Source organism: Hydractinia symbiolongicarpus, chromosome 13, assembly GCF_029227915.1.
Source record: "Hydractinia symbiolongicarpus strain clone_291-10 chromosome 13, HSymV2.1, whole genome shotgun sequence".
Taxonomy (NCBI): domain Eukaryota; kingdom Metazoa; phylum Cnidaria; class Hydrozoa; order Anthoathecata; family Hydractiniidae; genus Hydractinia; species Hydractinia symbiolongicarpus.
Genome location: NC_079887.1, coordinates 11,604,222 through 11,625,384, shown reverse-complemented (window position 1 = coordinate 11,625,384; position 21,163 = coordinate 11,604,222). Strand labels below are relative to the sequence as shown.

The 21,163-nt window shown below is 33.6% G+C and overlaps 2 protein-coding genes and 1 long non-coding RNA gene across 3 annotated transcripts; 2 read left to right on the top strand and 1 right to left on the bottom strand.

Annotated features, from left to right (window-relative positions):
- Window positions 1-4,850: 4,850 nt before the first annotated feature.
- Window positions 4,851-10,468, bottom strand: LOC130623954 (uncharacterized). The gene is made up of 2 exons (XR_008981164.1): window positions 10,123-10,468; window positions 4,851-5,530 (listed from the first exon to the last, which is right to left on the bottom strand). It is a non-coding gene; the product is annotated as an uncharacterized LOC130623954 (long non-coding RNA).
- Window positions 10,469-11,622: 1,154 nt separating this feature from the next.
- LOC130623073 (cannabinoid receptor 1-like) lies at window positions 11,623-12,561 on the top strand. The gene has a single exon (XM_057438575.1). The coding sequence runs from the start codon at window positions 11,623-11,625 to the stop codon at window positions 12,559-12,561; it is 939 nt and encodes a 312-aa protein (XP_057294558.1).
- Window positions 12,562-17,336: 4,775 nt separating this feature from the next.
- LOC130624228 (G-protein coupled receptor 161-like) lies at window positions 17,337-20,921 on the top strand. The gene has a single exon (XM_057439800.1). The coding sequence runs from the start codon at window positions 18,514-18,516 to the stop codon at window positions 19,426-19,428; it is 915 nt and encodes a 304-aa protein (XP_057295783.1). The 5' UTR covers window positions 17,337-18,513; the 3' UTR covers window positions 19,429-20,921.
- The last annotated feature ends 242 nt before the right edge of the window (window positions 20,922-21,163 follow it).

The window sequence follows — 21,163 nt, the reverse complement described above, 5'->3', positions numbered from 1 at the left end:
ACAAATGTCGACATGTTTATTTGACCTTTAACATACACGTTCTTATTATACTATAAGAAATCAGCTTATAAGAAATTTACATGTAGAATCTCAAAAAATTAAGAAACTTTTACAACTACATTGTTACGACTATTTTTTAAATAAGAATTTTTTTCATATTTGGCTTCTTTATTTGAGAAAATTGTTTTAAAAGAAAAACTTCTTTTTAAATGAAGCTATTATTTTGCAGAGACAAATTTATTTCAAACGCATTTAAAGATTGAATGTTTTTATTTTTTTCAGGTAAAACAAAAGGAATGAATTAAAAAGCTATAAAGTATGTTTGAAAATGAAGCAAGCGACTTTCTTAAAATTTATAAATTAACAAATCCTATAAATTAAAAAATATTTAGAACTATCATTGATTAATATATTTTAACAAAAAATAAAAAACCGAATAAGAAACTTCTAAAAATCGTGTACATCCACTCACATAAGTAAAATTATTAATTGAAAGTTTGGAAAAGAGGTATGATCTTGACTTTGTATGTACATAAAAAGGATATTAAATAGTTATAACGCATTTGATTAAGATGAAATCTATATTTACGAAAATTAGTCGCTTAGCAAGTGGAGAAATCGCTTACCTACTGAAGTATAAACAAAATTGATAACCGGATATTGAGAAATAAAAAAAAAGTTAACGAAATATTTTCAATTTCAGGCTTTTTGACTGAATCACACCCCACGTTAACATTGAGCGTGTTGGTGAATCTTAAAGGGAAGACTTTTCCTTCAAGGTTAAATTAAGTGACTTGGATGGTATATTAGCTTCGTTATCTTTGACAAACAAATTAAATGCAATGAAATGAGCGAAACACTCAAACAGGGTCTTATATTTATTTTCAAAAGAAGAGGAGGAAAAGGAGAATTGCCCCACCCCCGATGAATTGCCTCTCAGTAAATTTCCCCCTGGAAGATTGCCCCCGGAGAATTACCCCCACCCCTCCCGAAGAATTGCCCCCCTCCCCACCAAAAAAAGAAGAAAAAAATTGTCAACTGATCTTCAATTTTTTTATTCTTTTATATATTTTGTACACGCCCTAACAGCTGTTTAAGTGACGATATTGGCTATTATGCAAATAGGAGATGTGGCTATTGTTCGTATTTCGATACTTCAACATCTTGGAGGACATCCTGCTCCACCTCGACGAAGACGATATCTTGACAATAACGCCAGAATTTTGCATATCGTAGATGACTCCACCCCAATCATCGTATCATGGAATACCTATTGCCCATAACTTGGCTTTGTAATACTTTGTACATTGTATTTAGTTTAGCATTTATACTGATTTTTAAATAAGTTTGTTACACTTTTACTTTATGTCGTTTTTAAGCGAATTTGTCTCTTTTATTGCTATAAAGAATTTGTTATTTCGTTTGAATAACGATTGTCCTATTCTTCATAGATTTATCATTTGCAGCATAGCGAAAACTGTGTTTTAAAAAGAAAAAACATACTGTTTTAGAACAAAATACATTTTTTTTTATTAAAATATTTTTATAGCAGCAAAAGGCTGAAAATGGCTAAAATATATACGAACCAAATAAGACCAATTCCAGGCTGAACACGTAACAAAAATTCTTTTCCTGATTTTTTTTAAAAAAATACAAGTCATTTTATCGGAGGGAAATCTTCCAGGGGGCAATCCTCCGGGGGGGCAATCCTCCGGGGGGTAAATCTCCGGGGGCAATCTTCCAGGAGGACAGTTTACTGGGGGAGGGGGGGGGGACACCGGGGGCAACTCTCCGGGAATTCACCTAACACCATTATCAAAATGACCAAAAATACACTCTCTGTTTTATAAGAACACACTTTATAACAATCAGGCTAGGTAAAAAATAAGAACAACAACAAGGTTGGGCTTAGATTTATTCAGTGTAATGAAATAAAAAAACTTCTTGTCACCTAATGCAGCAAAACCAGTGTAAATTGCTCTCCATGAAAATCAAAGCAAAACAGACTCATCTAACCATTTATGTTTAAAGGGGGGCTTTCACGAAGCGAATTGAACGGCGAATTCGACGGCGAATTGTATCTGAGCATGCGCATTTTTGTTTGTTACACTCGTCCCGGAGGACAGGAGTGTATTGGTTTCGGCTTGTGCGACCAAAAGTGACATGCGATCTGACCGAATATCGTAACTTACCCGCTCCCCCGCGCCATAATTCTTCTTTTTTTCCGCGACCCTATTTCCCGCTTCTTATCACGTTGTGCGTGTCTTAACCCGTATTTTGCAAACAACAGACCAGTCGTTTATGCATCGCTACCGCTGAAGTCGAAGCATGCGCACTGCCCGCTGAGAATCGAGGCATTCTTAGCTGTGTTTTCACATTTCTACGAAGTTCTTTTAAAAAATAGTAGCGGAATATAAATATAAATATAAAGTATCGCTGGAATATTTATCTTGCTTTATTGCAATCTGCTATCTTGCTAGACCTACTGTTGTTGTACAAAGTGTGCCTAGTGTGTTGTTGTTCTGCAAAGTCTACCTTCAATCACTGAAATTTAAAACTGCTAGATCGAGAAGACTTTCAATACCTGGGGAATCTGCTTTAAGTACCAAGGTACGTCGTGCTGAATATTATTCATCAATCCATTGACTTAGTGTATTATTTTATTTCATGTAACTAGCTAATTATGTTTTTCTGCCATGTTTTTACGATATCTTCTTTCTTGCACAAACTTCTATTATTTTTGTGCGGGGATATTGAATCTAATCCAGGTCCGGCTTACCATATTAAATCAGTCAATGGGTCATTTAATCAAGGCGACAAAAAGTTTGGTGAAACTGCTGGTATTCAGTGTATGTGCAATGCTCTTCTAGCTATATGTTGGTCCCAACTCAAAAGAATTTCTTTTTGAATATCATTTGATTTAGTCATTTGATTTAGATAACATCTTAGAACATGGTGATGCTAATTTTAAGCAGTCAAATTTCAACAGACCCTTGGCATGTTATGAGTTACCAACATCAATATTGATTGTTTTCAACTTGCTATAAGTTTCCTGAGTATTACGTCAGCTCTTTTGGGTGATGAACATTACTTCTTAGCTCATGGACAAATGAATTCAGAAACAGTTCATTGTGTTTTCGAAAGCATATATTGGTTCATAATGTTCATGATAATCCTGGGGTCAGTTCTGTTTCACTTCGCAAACCGTCCTTTTCATTTGATGTTCTTAATGTCATGGTTATTTACAGAAAAGTTAACAGTCATCTGCAGACATTTTACAACATGCTGTCAAGGAAAATTGCAAGTGCTGACATACATGTTATACTTGAAGATTTCAATATAAATGCCCAAGCTGACCAGCCAGAATTAGCAGATATCATGAATGATTATACACAAATTGTACCAGGACCTACTCATCTAGCTGGTGCTATCCTTGATCATGTTTATGCTGGGACATATACGACTCACATGCAGACTTGCCTAATCTTATAATGCAAAGAAAACGCATTACGTTCTATGCTGGGACATATACGATTGACATGCAGAATGTTATAGAACAATCTTGTGGAGCAGGTTGCTACTTCGTGAAAACGTCAGCGGAACAATGTTTGTATTAATTTTTTATGTATTAATGCATTATTCGAAACAATATTTATGACTCAAAATTATTTGCGTACTAATCATGAAATTTATAATCGATTTGTGAAACCATGGGTAAATCTCTCTACGCGGATAAGTTTTCAAGTCTTGTGGTTAATTGATGCAATAAGTTACGCGCTTAATTATTTCTGTTGCCTAATCCATGACACATTGGTGTGAGAAAGTTTCGGGTATGCGCATTTTGTTTTGAAATTTCTGAAATCATTTTTCTTTCGAAAATCTCGATCACGATGTGTCGTGAAAACAACGCATTGAAACGTTCTCAGCCTTAGGAAAGTGTAGCGCGAAGACAGCGGTGATGTATGGATAGTCGCCTCGGGGAAACGTAGTGTGAGACAGTTATGTGTGGATAGTCACGTGTTACGGAGACGTGAGACCGTGCTTAACGAACCGCACAGCTGCGAAGCCGGTTCATGGGTATTTGAACGCGCGCTCTGAGCAATCTGAGGATATTGCGCAATATATATGATCGTCCGTCCGATGAACAAAACTTTTCACTTGGTAGTTGAACCCGCGCCCGCTGAACTACGGCCGTAAAGCGATATGTCCATTTAGCGATTTTGTCGCCATTTCGCAAAATATAAGTAATAGAATACTCATTAACATGCACATATACAGAAACGACGAGTGTTTCAAACCGTCAAGGTTTCTTGTTTTGATTTTGCATCGAACTCCGCATGCTCAGACACAATTCGCCTTCGAATTCGCCGCTCAATTCGCTTCGTAAAAATCCCCCTTAGATCAGTTTGTTTAACAATGATCTATATATGATAAAAATGTAAAAATTTAGATTGTTTTGCATTTTTTATTATTATTATTTATTTATTTTTTTGTTAGCTTGACTGTTTTTAAAGCACAAAGCAAAGGAAATTCCTTGCTATAGTAGGAAAAATACAGTCTAAAACGCTTGCTGTGTTTATTAAGACGCCACGTAAATAAAAACAAAATAAGAAAAATCGAAGCGCAAGTCATGGAAAAATGTAGCTCACTAAAATTTCACTGGCTTTATAAAAAAAGAGTGTGCACAAAATGCATCTGAGGGCTAGTTCACATGTATATTTTAAAATCAGCCACGTGTATCTCAAAATTAGCCATACACCCTTTTTCGGCATTAAAATACACGGGAGAGTAGTTTTTGATTTACGTCAATGCATGTTGAGAAATATGAGCACAAGAACAAATACGCAAAATATGTAAACAAAAATATTCCAGAACAAAATAAATTAGCTTTTCAGACGATCTCGTTTCCAAGGTTTTATGTCTCTCATTATCGTCAATAAGCGCAGCGTCGGCGAGAGACAAAAGTTCTGAGAACGAGGTTGCCTACTACTTCTACCCGGCCCCAAAGTATTTGTTTCACAAAATGTTTGGTCATCTTACAAAATAAATACATTCCTTAAAACCCCCACCCAAAAAAGAACGCCTGTATTGGCTGGACCGTATTCCTACTAAACTTTTCTAAAAATGCAGATGTGGCTTTGATCTGGCTACAATTTTTTTTGGCTAGATCAATCATTAGATTAGCGTAAAAAGTAAATAATCAATTTTTGGGTGTCGATAGTGGTACAGTTCACTAATCAGTTCACAATTAGATATTAATTGGAGTGGTGTATAACGTAATAAATTTAAAAAGTCCTGGGAATTAGATTGGTGTTAGCTCTTGAGTTTCAAGTCAATATTACTGGTTAAATAATAATAATAGAAGAAAATCAAAAGGAATTTCATCTGAAATTGATTTTGATAAACACTGTTCCATACTTTCGTGGGCCTCTTGGTGCAGGTTAATAGCGTGATCAAGTGGAGTGCTAACAGCGATGCGGTAATTCGGGTGTAATGCCTCTTCCAAAAATTTAGTTTTCCACAACTTTGGCTAAAATAACAGAATAAATGGTTTTTTAAAAAAATAGGAATTCGATGACTGCTAAGTGTTGTCCATTTCCAGACTATCCTCTTGTTCATTTCCAGGCTATCCTCTTGTTCATTTCCAGGCTACATGTGACGTACCTTTAACACTTAGAAACATAGCAGAGTTTGAGTTTTAGTCAAGTTAGAGTGGTACACAGCGCACCTGGACCAGTTGCTTTTCTTATGAACAGAATAGTTTGGTATCCAAATATGAAATTCTTTTATAGCGTTAGCGGAAACAATCAAAGCATGGTTTCTTATCTTTAAAGTATAAAAAAAGTTTAATATTTTCTTTCTCTTTTTTTCACACAACATCTGCCGAAGTAATTAAATAGATTAAATTTTGAAAAACAATAACATTTAATCTCCTAGATTGAATACACCAACTGAAAATAAATATTAGTTCTGCAAGAATAGAAACGAAAACGTTGCTGATTTGATCTGTTTCTTTAAAAGAAAAATGGCTTGTAATATGACCAATAGTATTGATAGAGACGTCAATGATCTTTCCGTCACTTATTTTACATACGTCATTTGGTTTATAATAGTTCCAACCGTCATTCTAAATTCTTTGTTACTTTCTTTAATTTCTTACGACAAACACTTACGTAGCAGACGGTCAAACAAATTTGCTTTGTCTCTCTTTATATCTCACATTCTAAATGGCTTCTATGGTTTTATCGAGGCTGTCAGTGTAATTTTTACAAAAAAAGCATCATTATACACTGTCAGCATGGACGTTACATGGCGGTTTTATATTCAATTGTCTTGGAACTTAATTGTATGTTCCATTTTCATAAATATGCTTTTAATCGTCGTTGACCGTTTTATGGCTATTCGATATCCTTTCTTTTATCAAAATTGTAAGGCCAAAACATTAGTTTTTTACACACTCCTCATTGGTAGTACGCCCTACACCATTGGATGGATCGTATATTTCACCAAAGAAAAATCACTAAGCATGTTAACATCTGCAGTAACAATTCCTCCGGTACTGTGTTTTGTTGTATATGCGAACAGTATTGTCTATATACAAACACGGAAACAATTTAAAGACATCGTGAAATTAACAGTTTCAAATGATCATACAGAAAACACAAAGGAAAGACAACGATTAGCGAAGAGACAGTTGCGCTCTTTGCGTGTCTGTTTGAGTTTAATGTTATCATTTTTAGCTACATGGTTACCTATGGTTGGTGTAATGTTGTTCAGTTATATTGTTGGAACTTTTTCATGTGTAAATGAAAATTCATTCCTGTTTGTTTATGCATGGTGGAATTTAAACTCTGTTGCAGATCCGATTTTATACTCGTCATTCAACAGAGATGTTAAGAATAAATTAAAACGAATTTTAACTCTTAAAAGACCGGTTCCGCAAATGTCCGGGCGAAATTGGGCAAAAAAGAGCCCTGCAGTTGGCATTGCATAACTCCTGAAGACTAAGTTGTTACAAACATGGGTTACCCAACGGTACCCAACATCGACCATCTGTGCCTTGTTCTAAGCCCCCAATCGCGGTTCAAGTTTCGAGAAGTTGATAATTCTTTGGCTGAAGTAAAGCAGTGTTTTCGAAAAGGGTCTAACAAACTGTAAAAAAATGTTGGAATGAAAATATGTTGATGTGTATGGTGGATTTACTTTGGTCTGTGATAATTTCTTGTTTGTAAAGAAAGAAAGAAAAATTTTTATATGTTTTTGTTGAAACCCTTAATTTATATTGGTTACTACCAGGTGTTAGCTGAAATTCGTTCACAAGAAACACGGATTTTTTTGTTAAGATTTATTGTGACATGCACCTGTTTATTGTTTTACCTTGATGTAACGATTTCAGACTTTCAAAATCTTGTATTTAAAAATATGCGTCTTTGTATTTCTTTTTACACGTTAGAAATAATAATTTAACATATATCAAGCGAATATTATTGTTTTTGTTATTTTCACTATGTTTTCTCCAATTGGATTTTTACTAAAGTTGTTTTGTATTAAAAAGTGAAACTAGCCAAGTCGTTAGCTGCAACGAAATTGTCAAATACAGTAAAATCTCTCTAAAACGGACACTATCGGTACAAAAACTTTCCGTCTTATAAAAATGTCATTTGTAGAGACTTTTAGACGAGATTTCACCGCAAAGGTGACATCCTTGTTTTCCTGTCCTTCTGTCTTTACAAAATAAAAAAATAAACAATATCATCTAAAAAATTTAACAAGGAAACTATAATTTCGATATTTAAAATGTTTTTTTTTCTTCTCGTCATCAGAAACATTATCAGCAACTTACTTAACAGCATTGATGCTTCCCTCTCTTTTTTTCCCCAGCCGATTTCGTTTTCGTTGATTTTTGGTCCGTATGCTTGAATGCTATCGTCGATATTTTATCTGTAAGCTGACGAGCTTGTATAAGACCTTCAAAATCAATTTTATCTTCTTCTTTATTGCATTTAACAATACCACATTGTTCAAACAAGTGCTGACAGTTGAGCTGGGTACTTCCCATGATTCTTGTATTAAACAAATAATGTTTACGTTTTAGATAATTCGTGTTGCCAAGAGCCTGATTATATGAGGCGAGTTGGCTCGGTGTTGGCCCGGTTGGTGGGTCAACCCGTTTGAAAAAATTACGCATTTTATGGGAAAAGTCAACCCGGGTGAAGACCTACACTGGTGCCGGGTTGAAAAAAAGTGCGCATAATTTTTTAAAAATGGCGGATGCAAGATGTAAACAAACAAGCGAAATTAAATCAAAATTATCATTAAGTATTTTGGTCGCCAATAATTTGTTATTCTAATTCCAAGGTGTTCTGTATTTGTCATTGCTTCGAAGAAATCGCCTAATACAGAACATATTGACATATTTTTTAACAAAACGAAGGAAACTCTTAAAACGTTTGAAACACCAACATAATTTGCTCCACAAGTTCTAAAGTCCATTTAAACTTCATGTCTGCTGCTTTGCTTGCCATTATTGCTTTTCCTCTGTTTTGGATCACAATGCGCATGCTCTTCTTTTTCAACCCGGCCCTGGCTCGGCAAATTTATGTTATATGAACCGAGTCAACCCATCTAACCAACCTGTCCCGGGTTGAAAAAACGAGCCAGCTCGCCTAGGTGGGTTGACTCACCTCATATAATGTCAAATATTTTTTGTAGTGATCTGCCATTATGCCGAGCTGTTTAATTTTATCATGCTGAGCATATGGCGAGTCAACGCCGAGCCAACTCTACTCATATAATCAGGCTCTAAATCTATTTCATTGATTCTTGCGAGGACATGCTTTACAAGCCTTTTTCGGTACATGGATTTAAAAATCAGAATAATTCTGGCAGTCGTGAAGTTTAGAAAGATGACCCTGATTGTGGAAACCTATCATGGACTCTGGATGGCATGTTGAATTGTCAAAAAAGTGCTTATAAAAGTTCTTGATTTGAACGTGTTAAACCTGCATCATCTTGAAAGTCATCCATGACTCAGGATTTTAAATCCGTGACTTAAGATTTTTAAAAGAAATGCACATTCACACATGGTCGCAATCGATCTTTTTACTTCCTAAAGCAAGGTGACTGCCTGTAGCCTCTTTTTACTTAAAGTGACCATTAGTTTTGAAGCGTTCACTAAATCTTATTGTTCAAAATGAAATTGTGTCTGTGCAATGGAAGCTGGGTAATAAGGAGATTGTTTTTTAAAGGACATTCGCCTGAAAGGTCTCTGTAATTTTTTTTCTATTGTTTTAAATCGAATCCATTGTTTTCGCACACGTGTTTGTTGCACGCGATATAGTTTAGGCGTAAACATAGATAAAAATTAAGATTTGAACAAGTAATTCACCCGAGAATGAAGACGCAAGAAGCCACCGAAAGTTTTTTTGAGATTTGGTGGGATGTTAAATCCCCGTTCTATAAGGACAGAAACGAGAAGGCAAAAGATATTCAAAGGCAGACTAGGAATGGAAGGTTTGTGTTATTTCGAATGGTTTGGATGAGAAAAGAAAAACATGCATGTTTTTATGATCTGTTTTTTTTTAGAGAAAATAGTGAGGAGTAAAATAAATATACTGCGAAGTTATTTCAGCTCAGAATTGAAGAAAGTAAACAACAGAAACAGATGATGTTTACGAAAGTAAATGGCCATACTTTCAGTCCTTGCTATTCCTACGTGACTCCATCGTCCCAAGAAAAACAACTTCTTCGATAGTGGGTATAAATTTCAGACAAATTTTTCTTGCCATGGAACAGCACCAGTGGAGTTAAAGTACGCACAAAATTTATCCCTGATATCTTTCTCATCATTTCTGTAGTTGTTCAGATGAGATTACTCGCCGTACCCTCTTTCAGAACACCGCCAGTTCAATCTCCGATCCCAAGGAACTCTTCAACACATGCCACACATTACAGAATATGTACCGACACCCAGTGAACATATATCAAAACACTTTTCAGAGTCGAGAAAGTTTGTCAGATCTCAACCCAGAAAGTGAGGGCTCACAAAGTGCAGGGTATTAATGTGTGACTGCTAGTTTAGTACGTTTGTTTGATAAATTACTGAACGAAATATATATTTACCTTGAGGTATTCTTCTTTTAATCGCATGTAAATAGCTTCGCAAACTTCAGCGATGAACTGTGACAAAGTACTTTTGTGAACGCGAAATAAATACTGTAATTCGGCGTTATTTATCCCACATAAGAAAAACTTCAAAGTTGCAGCTACTTTGATTTTAGCAGGAATTGGGTCTCGCAAATGCGTTGGTTTTTTTCAATGTCAACTTCTATGAGTTTTAGGAGCTCATCAAAAATATTCGGCGGCATTCTTAAAAATCGCGTATACTCTGCAATTTCCTCTACACGCAGTTCATACATGAGAGTATTGTAGATGCCAAGTTCATTTCGCCTATACAGCTTCACCCATACATTTCTTTGCTTTTTTTTCCTATGTTTAGCTCTCTTTTTTTGATAACATATACACAACAACAGCAGCTGCTATTTCTTCTTCAGAGTCCATGTTGCAAAGAAAACATGCTCAAGTTTCATGTTTTTAATGATAGTGTATTTGCGCCAAAATTTGCCATTTTTAATGTCATTGGAATGCATCATTGGAAAATGATCATTGAAAAATGATAGTGTATTTCAGCCTTAACGTAATTAGATAGAATGTATGTTAAATAAAAGCTGGTGGTTAACGCCTTAAAAACTCCACGGGTTTGGAAGTTTCTTAGGTTTTCGTTCGTTTTTATTTTTACAGGGAGAAAAGTACACCAAATAAATTTTACTAAATGCTTAATTTATTTTTTTCCCTCAAGTTTATTAGAAAAGACAGAGAAAACTCAACACTATTGAAAAAGTTAGGCTTTCAGCATGATTTTTCCTTTTCAAAGAGATATTTTAAGTTTAAACAGAACTAAACATATACACAATAGGCATCTTATTTCTAACTAATTTAAGACTACTTAATTTTTTATGGTTTAATAAATGGCGTATCTTTTAAGTTTCGAAAATGCTGTGAGTTGTAATCAATTGAAAGTATATGATTTTAATTCTTCTGATACAACGTAGAATAACTTCAGTTAACCCGAAGAGCTTTAAACAAGTCAAAAGAATTGATTAAAGAATCAGTAAAAGATTTTTACAACAGGTGCATCTTATTCGTTTATCAAAATATTATTTTGCAAATGTTTCCTCAGGTATATCCATTTTTCAACCTTTTTTACTTTTAATGTCATAAATCAGACATGCTGTACATTTTAATAGCTAGGAAGAAAAATTTGAGATTCTTTCTAAAAAGTTTTCTGAAATATATTTCAATAAGAAATCAGTTCTGCATCCGCGGGTGAGAATTTCATTTAGCGAAAAAATATCATCAAAAGAATAAATATATACTTTTTAATACATAAAATTTAATATAATTTTTTTTCACAGCATCTGCTTTATGAAACTTAATAGGTTACGTTTATGGAATAAAAAACTTAACACGCCATTCCTGAATTGTGAAAGGTTAAGAAGAGTCAAAGAAAGAAAGACCTAACAGCTTTTTTTAACGTAGATAATTCCTGAAAGGTTTGGTAAAATGACTTGTAATGTTACTATTAGTTTTAATGAAGAGGTCGATGATTCTTTCGTTGGTTATTTTACGTATGTGGTTTGGTTTATAGTTTTTCCTATTGTCATTTTAAATCTTCTGTTACTTTTTGTAATTGTTTGCAACAAAGACTTACGTAAAAGGCGATCAAACAAGTTCGCTTTGTCTCTTTTTACATTTCATGCTTTGAACGGTATCAGTGGTTTCATAGAGGCTGGAAATGTGATTGCAACAAGAAAGTCGTCAATGATGTTTAGAGAAGGTACATGGCGGTATTATTTATATCTCTCAGGACAAGTAATCTCAGGATCCATTTTCATAAATATGCTTTTAATCGTCATTGATCGTTTTATGGCTATTCGATATCCTTTCTTTTATCAAAATGTAAAAACAAGAACATTAATTCTCTACGCATTTCTCATTGGCAATTTTCCTTACTCCTTGGGATGGATAGTTTCTAGTATCAAACATAAACAAGTTGCATTTTTGACCATAGCAGTAACAATCCCTCCAGTACTATCTTTTGTGGTATATGCGAACAGTGTTGTTTATATGCAAACACGAAAACAATTTAAAGACATCGTGAAATTAACAATTTCAAATGATCATACAGAAAACACAAAGGAACGACAACGATTAGCGAAGAGACAGTTGCGCTCTTTGCGTGTCTGTTTGAGTTTAATGTTATCGTTTTTGATTGCATGGTTACCTCTGGTTGTTTTAATGTTGTTTGCATATTTTGTTGGGAGTTCATGTATAAATATAAATCTGTTTTTGTACGTTCATGCGTTGTGGAGCTTAAACTCTGTCGTAGATCCAATTCTATATGCATCATTTAACAGAGATGTTAAAAATAAGTTGAAACGAATCATAACGATCTGCAAAACACGTAAAAATGACACGGAAAGAGAGAATCAACGATGTTGAACAACCACTAGATAATTGCACTTATAAAATTTATTTGCGTTAAAATTATTTGTTTGCTTGCTTTTTATTAGATCGGCTTAGATTCTCGAAATATTTTTTGGATGATTAGGGCGATTCCCATGTTTTACAGATCGTTTAATGTTTAAATTTGATTTTCAAACATAATACGCAGGCATATTTCATTTTAAAAGCAAAAAGCAGGCACGATTAAAAAAACCAAGCCTTTGATTATGATTTCACAAAATGAGAATTAATGTAATGCTGTCAAAGTATAAATTTTGGAAAGATTAATTTGAATTTCTGGCGCTGGGTGTAACGAATTGATTTCGTAATTTAGCCTGAAATATTACTGATGTGACACAAAATCAAAATATTAAATCTATTTCTAAGCATAATGTTTTGTTAACTATGCAAGATTCTGTCATCAAGGCAGGGAACAGTTTCAGTCGGTAAACCAGATACGCACAAACACACAGGGCACGTGCAAAACAGGCTTCGCACAAACGAAAATTTTTTAAACGTAAGATTGATTCTACGATGAACGCAGGGGCCTGTTTAATAAATTACTCTACTTTATTGCAGGATTGAGGTATAGAAGACTCTTGGTATTAACGAATTGAGCTAAGGAAATGAAAAACGTTCATTGTATTGAGAGCTCTTTAAATAAAAAAATAAAAAAATTGAATTTTGCCATAATTACCTGAAATCTTGTATTTTTCTAACACTACAAAAATTTATAGTGTTAAGTGAAACTTTTCTTGAATACAATCTACTCAAATACAATCCAAAATCACAACAAATTCAAATTAAAGCAGAATTTTGGCTTTTTTGTTTACATTACACAATGCAATGTCTCCATAAACCTAGTAGTGAGGTTCTATCACTGTTTCATTGCCCAAGCTTTTCATTAAGCATTTCCTTTAAAAAAATATTATTGACACAACTGATAGTTTCCAATTTGGTTTGATTTTGTTCTAATGCACGTTAGGGTTTCTGTTATTGTTTCTATTATTCGAACTGCTTGATTTAGATAATATTGCACTGTTTTGTTTGTTAAACATACATTAATTACCGTAATTAACTGTAATTATCAGTTCGTTTCTTATTGGTTATTTTTTATGAATTTCGATCCTCTGCAATTATATAAATACATGCTCAACATCATTTTACTTCGCCCGATGATGGGAGAAGGATCTCCCGAAACGTCGCCTACTAAACTATTATGTTCAAGAAATGTTAAACTTTCCACAGTAATATGAATACTGAACAGATAAACCGAAATAATATCTTTAATAATATAAAAAAAAAAATGCTTTAAAAATTTGGGCTTTTTAAAAAATCCGCATCTTGTAAAAGAAAAACATTACATGAAGGTTAATCGTAACCTTGCATTACAGGATAAAAAAGATTATGGCCATAGAAAAAAACTATCCATCTTTTCTTAGCAGTGTTATACGATGTAGTGAGCACAAAAGTGGTATATTGAAACTGCCTGAAAAAATAAATAAAACGTCTAAAGATGGTTCTAAAGTGTCATTTAACTCAGCTATATTGAAATATCATTCTGAGACCATCACCATAACATTTTACGGTTCTTATGGAAACCAGTTGGTCGAAGTGTAATGTTATGTACTTTAAAGTAAACCACTATCTGCAGGAGCGCCAACTTCGATAGCGACAATCATCACTGATAATTATGATATTGTCATCAGAAATGAGGTGCAAGATGAAAGTGCGTCTAAAAATCATCTCTGTGAATTATTTATCACTATTTGCAATGTGAAAATGTTGTGGCTGGGATGATAAATTTTAAAGTATGTGATACAATGTTTTTACTGGATTACTGTGTCATACTGTCGGAGATGAGTTTTACTCTCAAAACTGTTATAAAAGAGAAATTAAAAGCAAAGTCACGGCATCGTGTTTCAATATTTTCATATGGCGTCAATATGTTATTAAAGTGCATTGTCAAGCAGATTAAGGTCAAAATGTGTCTGCAACAGTCAGAAAAGTGACCTGTCCTGAAAATAAAACTTTATAAATTCTTTAAATTCGTCATTGTGATCAGTTACTTCTGAAACCTCCGTCAAATATTTCTACAATTTACCTGCGCAGTCGTCATAAATTGCAAGGGGTTCGTCAACTGTAAAGTAAATGTAAAGTATATCTATTCATACCGCTTTTGACCTAACAGTAGCATATCCCCATATATCACTATATCATATCTCTTTTATAATGTAAAACTACAGTTGTAAAATTCTCTCATTCATAAGCCGAATTCAATTGGTTAACTATCACCCGACAGGAACTTCCGCCTGTTTAGTTTTTTGGTAGCTCGCCATTAACAATGGCTGCAGACTTACAGGGCAGTTAATTATCAAAACTAAAACCAAAGATTTTTTATTTCCGTCGCCGCTACGCGGGGCGGAATCTTTAAAACCGTCTATTGGAAGATAGCTATATAGAGAGAGAGAGGAAGAGACGGCACAGAGTTCAGACGCTGCTAGCGTTGTGTCCAGGCTAAAACCTCGGAAAGTTTCCATTTTCTCAAAAGCCAACGAAGATGTTTTATTTTAATCTCTGTCAATTTAATGACTAATCTAAACAGAGATTGTGTACTCTTCGTATGGCCAGAACATTCTGTGTACAGCCATGACTAAAAGTGCTTACATTTTGTTGTTCGCCCCTTGCTGGTCTAATTTGGTCGTAGTAGCTTTATTGATGTAGCTGGGGAGCTAAGCACATTTTTTAATACCGTGTATTTTATCAGGTATGAATTATTATATACTAGTCGTCAACCCGTGGAACAATCCACGGGAATTAGCTGACGTAATTATTTCGCGCATCTGTTAATAAAAATATTTAGCCCATCTGTTAATGAAAATATTTCGTGCATCTGTTAATGAAATTATTTCGCGCATCTGTTATTAAATTACTCTGCAGTAGTCATGGTCCCTCGACATATACACGAAAGCAGTGTAAACTCCACTTTCTCATTTTTTATAGTATAGTTTATCGGAAGTAGTGTTACGCCGCTTTCTCGTAAAATTCATATATTTAAAAATAATTTGTGCATTTTTACGGCCTGAGTTTGATGTAAAAAAGAGGCTCCTCCCTGCAAATAGCTTCTAAAAAACTAAATTTGACATTTTCTTACAATTTTTGTTCAGTTTAAAAAACAATAAGTTTCAGCAAAAAAATAAGCACATCCAGGTTTATTGTTGTCATTAAAAATATAAATGGTTTAAAGATGAAACAAAATTTACAAAATAAATTTCACATTTATGTTTAGTACAAACAAAAAATCACTTACAAAACCTTTCTAAAATTTATTTTTCTCCTTTTTTTATTAAAAACTTGTTTTTGTTACTTTCCTTGAAAAGGCGGGAATAATTAAAACTTTTTCAATGAAATAGACAACGTAAAGTAATTGTCCGCAACTTTGACTGCAGTTATTTATAACAAAGAAACTGCATCGAAGGAACAATAAAAGTTAATTAAGCATGAATTTTGTAAAAGAAAATTTTTAAATTAAACTTTTGTGAAACTACGCAAAAGGCAAAATAAAATAAAATTTTAAAATAGCGTAGCAAAAAGATCAAAGAGCTATGCGCAATTTCGTGCGTGGTTAACACAAGACGGAATACAGCTATTATTATAGAGATATAAGTGAGAAAAGTGTGCTGGCTAGCTAGGCTGTGCTGGCTATTTCATTTTTTGGTGCTGACTTGGATCTCCTTTTGATCGGTGCTGACATTTTAATAGTCGTGAAATTACTTACTAGCTATTAGCTATAGCTGTCAAGCTATCTAGCACACAAAATAGTGCTTTAATTAGAGTGCCTTTTTTTCTTAAAGAGCCAGCAATAAAAAATCTTTGTTCTGCTTTGCGTAATTTTTCCATGGGTGGACACCCAACTCCTGTTCTTATAGTTAAAAAGTGGGCTAAAAATAACTTCCAAACGACAATTTGTGGAGCTTCTATCAGATAAAAAAATATATATTTGTACAGGATTTTTTTATATTTTTTGTAGGAAAGTTGTCAAAACGTGACAAAAGTTTATTGTTGCTTGTACCGAACAGTCAAGGTGAACTGATAATTAGCCTGTAACAAAATATATAGTTAGCCGATGCAGGATAATTAGTCGCTACGCACAATATAATTAGTAAGGCTTCTTTGTGTTCTTTGCAGCTAACTACGTCTTTCTCATGTTTTTTTTCTTGAAATCAGAATAGTGTGTTGTTTAATAACACGACATACTGCTTGCTACAGTAAAATTAATAAGTTTTTTGCACAATCGTTTCTTGTTCCCTTTTCATAGTTTTAATTGAAGCACAACTTTATGTGGATCTATATAAATATAGATGCTATGGGGAGATTGATAACAAAGATAAGTGTGGAAATTTAAATAAAAATATATATATATATATATATATATATCACGTATAATTAATTGGCAGTATGAGCAGCTAATAATACTGTACGCATAGTATATATAATTATTCTAAATCAGCTAATTATTATTCTGTTACTGGCTAATTATCAGCTTTCCTTGAGTGCCACTTTCTTGAACTCACCCATAGTATCACCAAATATTTTTCTAGATTTCTTAGAAAAGACCATTGATTAATCAAATCCGACAAATTCATTAAATGTGTATTTATCCTTTGTCAATTTATCAATTTAGAATTTTAAAAGTTAGTTATGCTCAATTTTTTGGATTTTTCTAACAAAACAATGACTAATCAGTTTCTTCAAAATAAAAAATTGCAACTAATTAGACTCTCCAAAAAATTGAAGATTGAGAATTCGTATCAAAAAAGGATAATAAACGATCAAATTTGCTAAATTCAATAAATCGATTTCACAAAATAAATCCTGTATTGTCCACAGGTTTCAAATCATGTATCGCCTGCTTAATATGTTACTTGTTTAACAAAGATATCAAAAGCCAGCTTGATTAAATTTATATACATATACTTATATATATAATATGCCTTTTGCATCACATGGAATTGATTTGTATTTATTTAATAAATTTCCTTTTCAAATCAAAAAGGCAAAGAGGGGTTAAAGAGGCAATGATTAAGCAGCCCGGTGTTAATTCAGTTTATGGTAAAATTGTATTCTTGTTTCTTTATTTTACGTACTTTCTTTTTCAGATCAGCTGTTATCAAACAGTGCACCATCAGCATTTTCAAAAAATCTTTAACAAGAGAGTAAATTTTGAAGCCCTAAAACCTGAAAAAATTCAAATGCTAATATGTATTCATTGCTGAATTAATTAACAATGAACTACTTCATTCATACATAACAAGATTTGTAATCTGTAGTTTCAAAAATTTTCCTGATTAGTTTTGAAAATACCCAGTTAGAGTTTTAACTGTCATTTAATTGCGGGTTAGTTACAATAATAATTGAGAATTGGAATACTCAATGATTTGTTTACTCCATAAATCTCTGTTTCTAAGATCTACTTCAAATTTCAGAATCTTTCAGGCAAAATTTTCAAGCCGCAGGGCTTCTTGTTTTAATTATTACGTCACAGCAAAGTCACCAAAACCAGAATCAAAGACTATGGTCTCGTTGATCAAACTACACAATTTTAAAACAAATTACAAGCAAGTTTTGTTTCACATTTCCCGCTGTCAAATCAATCCAGCTGTTAGTCATGATTGTGATTTAACAAAGGTACGCCCTCGTTCGTTAAACATCAATAGCTAAAGGACACGCAGCTGTTTTGAAGATCTCAAGATCCGCCCCTAAATAAATCAAGATAAAAAAATGTAGATTCTTATTTTAACAATAAAATGGAAATTTTAAATATTTAATTGCACACAATATCTGCCAGTGTTTTTTTTTATAAATAACCCATAAATTCTAAAAACCTTATAACCAAGCTTAAAGTCCCGTGGAAGACTAGAAAATTATTTGTAATCTCATGCTTGTAAAATGATTTGCAACGTTACTGAAGATTCGCACAAAGATCTTAGCGACGTTTTTGTCGGTTATTTCACATATGTTATATGGTTTATCTTGTTACCAATTGTCATTTTAAATTCATTAATGATTTTTGTAATTCTTTCAAACAAAAATTTACAAAAAAGACGATCGAATAAATTTGCTGTGTCTTTATTCCTGTCTCACGTTCTCAATGGATTCAGCGGTTTCACTGAGGCTGGCATTGTAATCATAACGAAGGATACATCCCTGAGCAAAATAGGAAAAAATGAATGGCAGTTTTACTTTTTAATCTTATGGGTAGTTATTACAAGTGCTATTTTCATAAATATGCTTTTGATCGTCGTTGACCGTTTTATGGCTATTCGATATCCTTTCTTTTATCAAAACACAAACACAAGAACATTAGTTTCCTACACACTCCTCATTGGCAACACTCCATACACTTTGGGTTGCATTGTTTACGTGATCAAAGGTCTTTCGCTTGGTACTTTTACATTTGTGGTGATAACTCCGGTTGTTCTATGTTTTGTGGTATATGCGAACAGTGTTGTTTATATGCAAACAAGAAAACAATTTAAAGACATCGTGAAATTAACAGTTTCAAATGATCATACAGAAAACACAAAGGAACGACAACGATTAGCGAAGAGACAGTTGCGCTCTTTGTGTATTTGCTTATTTTTAATGTCATCGTTCTTAATCGCGTGGCTACCTATGGTTGGTTTATTGTTGTATGGCTACGCCACTGCAGGTTTGCTTTGCATAGGAGAAAATCCACCAATATTTGTCCTTGCGTGGTGGAGCTTAAACTCCGTGGCAGATCCAATTATTTATGCATCATTCAACAGGGATGTAAAGAGTAAATTAAAACAGATTTCAACAAACTTCAGAAAATCGAAATAAAATTATCCGGTGCATAGGATTTAGGTGTATCAACCCCTATTGCCAATTCTTACGTTGCCAAAATTTTTTTTTTCTTTATAGCACCGTAACTAAGATTTTTTATATTGGGTAAACTTACAGATGTTAGCATTCAAGGTGGCTCCACCATACTTAGGGCAAACGAAATTTTCTTTTTAAATTTCAACCTTTTAAAGTGGTTAAAACTAAAACGACCTCTTTGCAATCACTTTTGTAAGAAACCTCACACATCGCTACAACCATTCAGCAAATAATAATCATTTTTGATAAACAAAAATGTCCATTATTGTAGCGTTTATTTTCAACTACTTATCTCTTCTGCTTTAATTTGAAAAGAGAAAATTTTCATTGCCATTTCATACAGATAGTGCATCGTTTGTGATTTGCAAGACCAAGCACCTGTCGTTGAATAAGCAATTGAACTAATTAAAGACGAAAGAAAGTCGTTTGAAAGATGCTTATCTCATACTGTGTACGTTTGAATTAATACATTGTAAGGTTTCACCTGGTTTTTAAATGGGGATTTTTCCTGTTGTGCAATCCGATGTTCCGTATCGTGTCCTGAACAAAAACAATTATATATTATATATTATGTAGATTTAATTAATAATTGCCAGCATGAAATTATACAGAACTTTGTTGACGGACTACGATATTCATTTAGCCTTAAACAATAACAAAAGTTTTTTTGACATATTAGAGAATGGCTGAAAACGGTCATTTTCACATTAAAAATATTGAACAGCATGACATATATGCTATAACATTGTCAAAAAAAATATTTGTAAGAGTTCAGAAGAGTATCTCTCTTTGTATACTATTTTCCCATTCTTTTTTCTCATTGACTCACTAATTTTTTCTAAGTACTTGGCGCAAACCTTTCTAATGCATACATTTGCATTTTTAAAATGTGTGGTCTACCACAATCAATAACGAGATGCAGTATACAAGGATGTTCAGATCGACCATAGCATCTTCGTTAATGGGGTATTTCTGCATACGAGGTTTGTACGCATTAGAAAAAGTTTGCGTGCATGTTTAGTACATGTGAAAACAAGATTTTGCAGGCTATCAACTTTTACCCTGTTGCCCCCGTGTTGATTAACATAAACCGCTGTTATGTCCTGCTCTTTTTCGGCAAAAAATAAACCTGCCTATTAACTAGACAATTTAAAAAACATCTCGAGATGTTTTAGCCTGCGTATAGGCTACATCGAACATTTCTGTAAATTCAGATAATGGCATTGTCACTGCCATATATGCATACAAACAAGATCACTATTATTTATTTGGACTGTGTCGAATTTGGCGCAGGTTTGGTGACTGCTGCAGCTTTTTGTTGCCAATATTACCTTGCGTTTGTATATCCAAACCCTTGTCCACACACCATTTAAACTCATCGAACTTTTTACCACGCATTGTTTAGCTTCATTTTTTCACCTCGTCCTAACTTTTAGGCCAGTTTTATCCAATGTGCGCACACGCTAACAAAAGAGCTCGCGTGCTTTTAGCGAAAAAAGAAGAATGAAAACGAGCCTTTTTTAGACCATAATCACCGTGTCTTAAAGTTCGCTTTTCGACCGAAGTCCTCGTGTAGAATTTCAAATTGTCATCTTTTAAACAGTAGTTGAAACTTTCAGTTTTTAAAACATAATCTCCCTCAGTAAAAACTATAGAATAAAAACTGAGGTCCCCAAGTGTCACCAGGGCTCTTTTT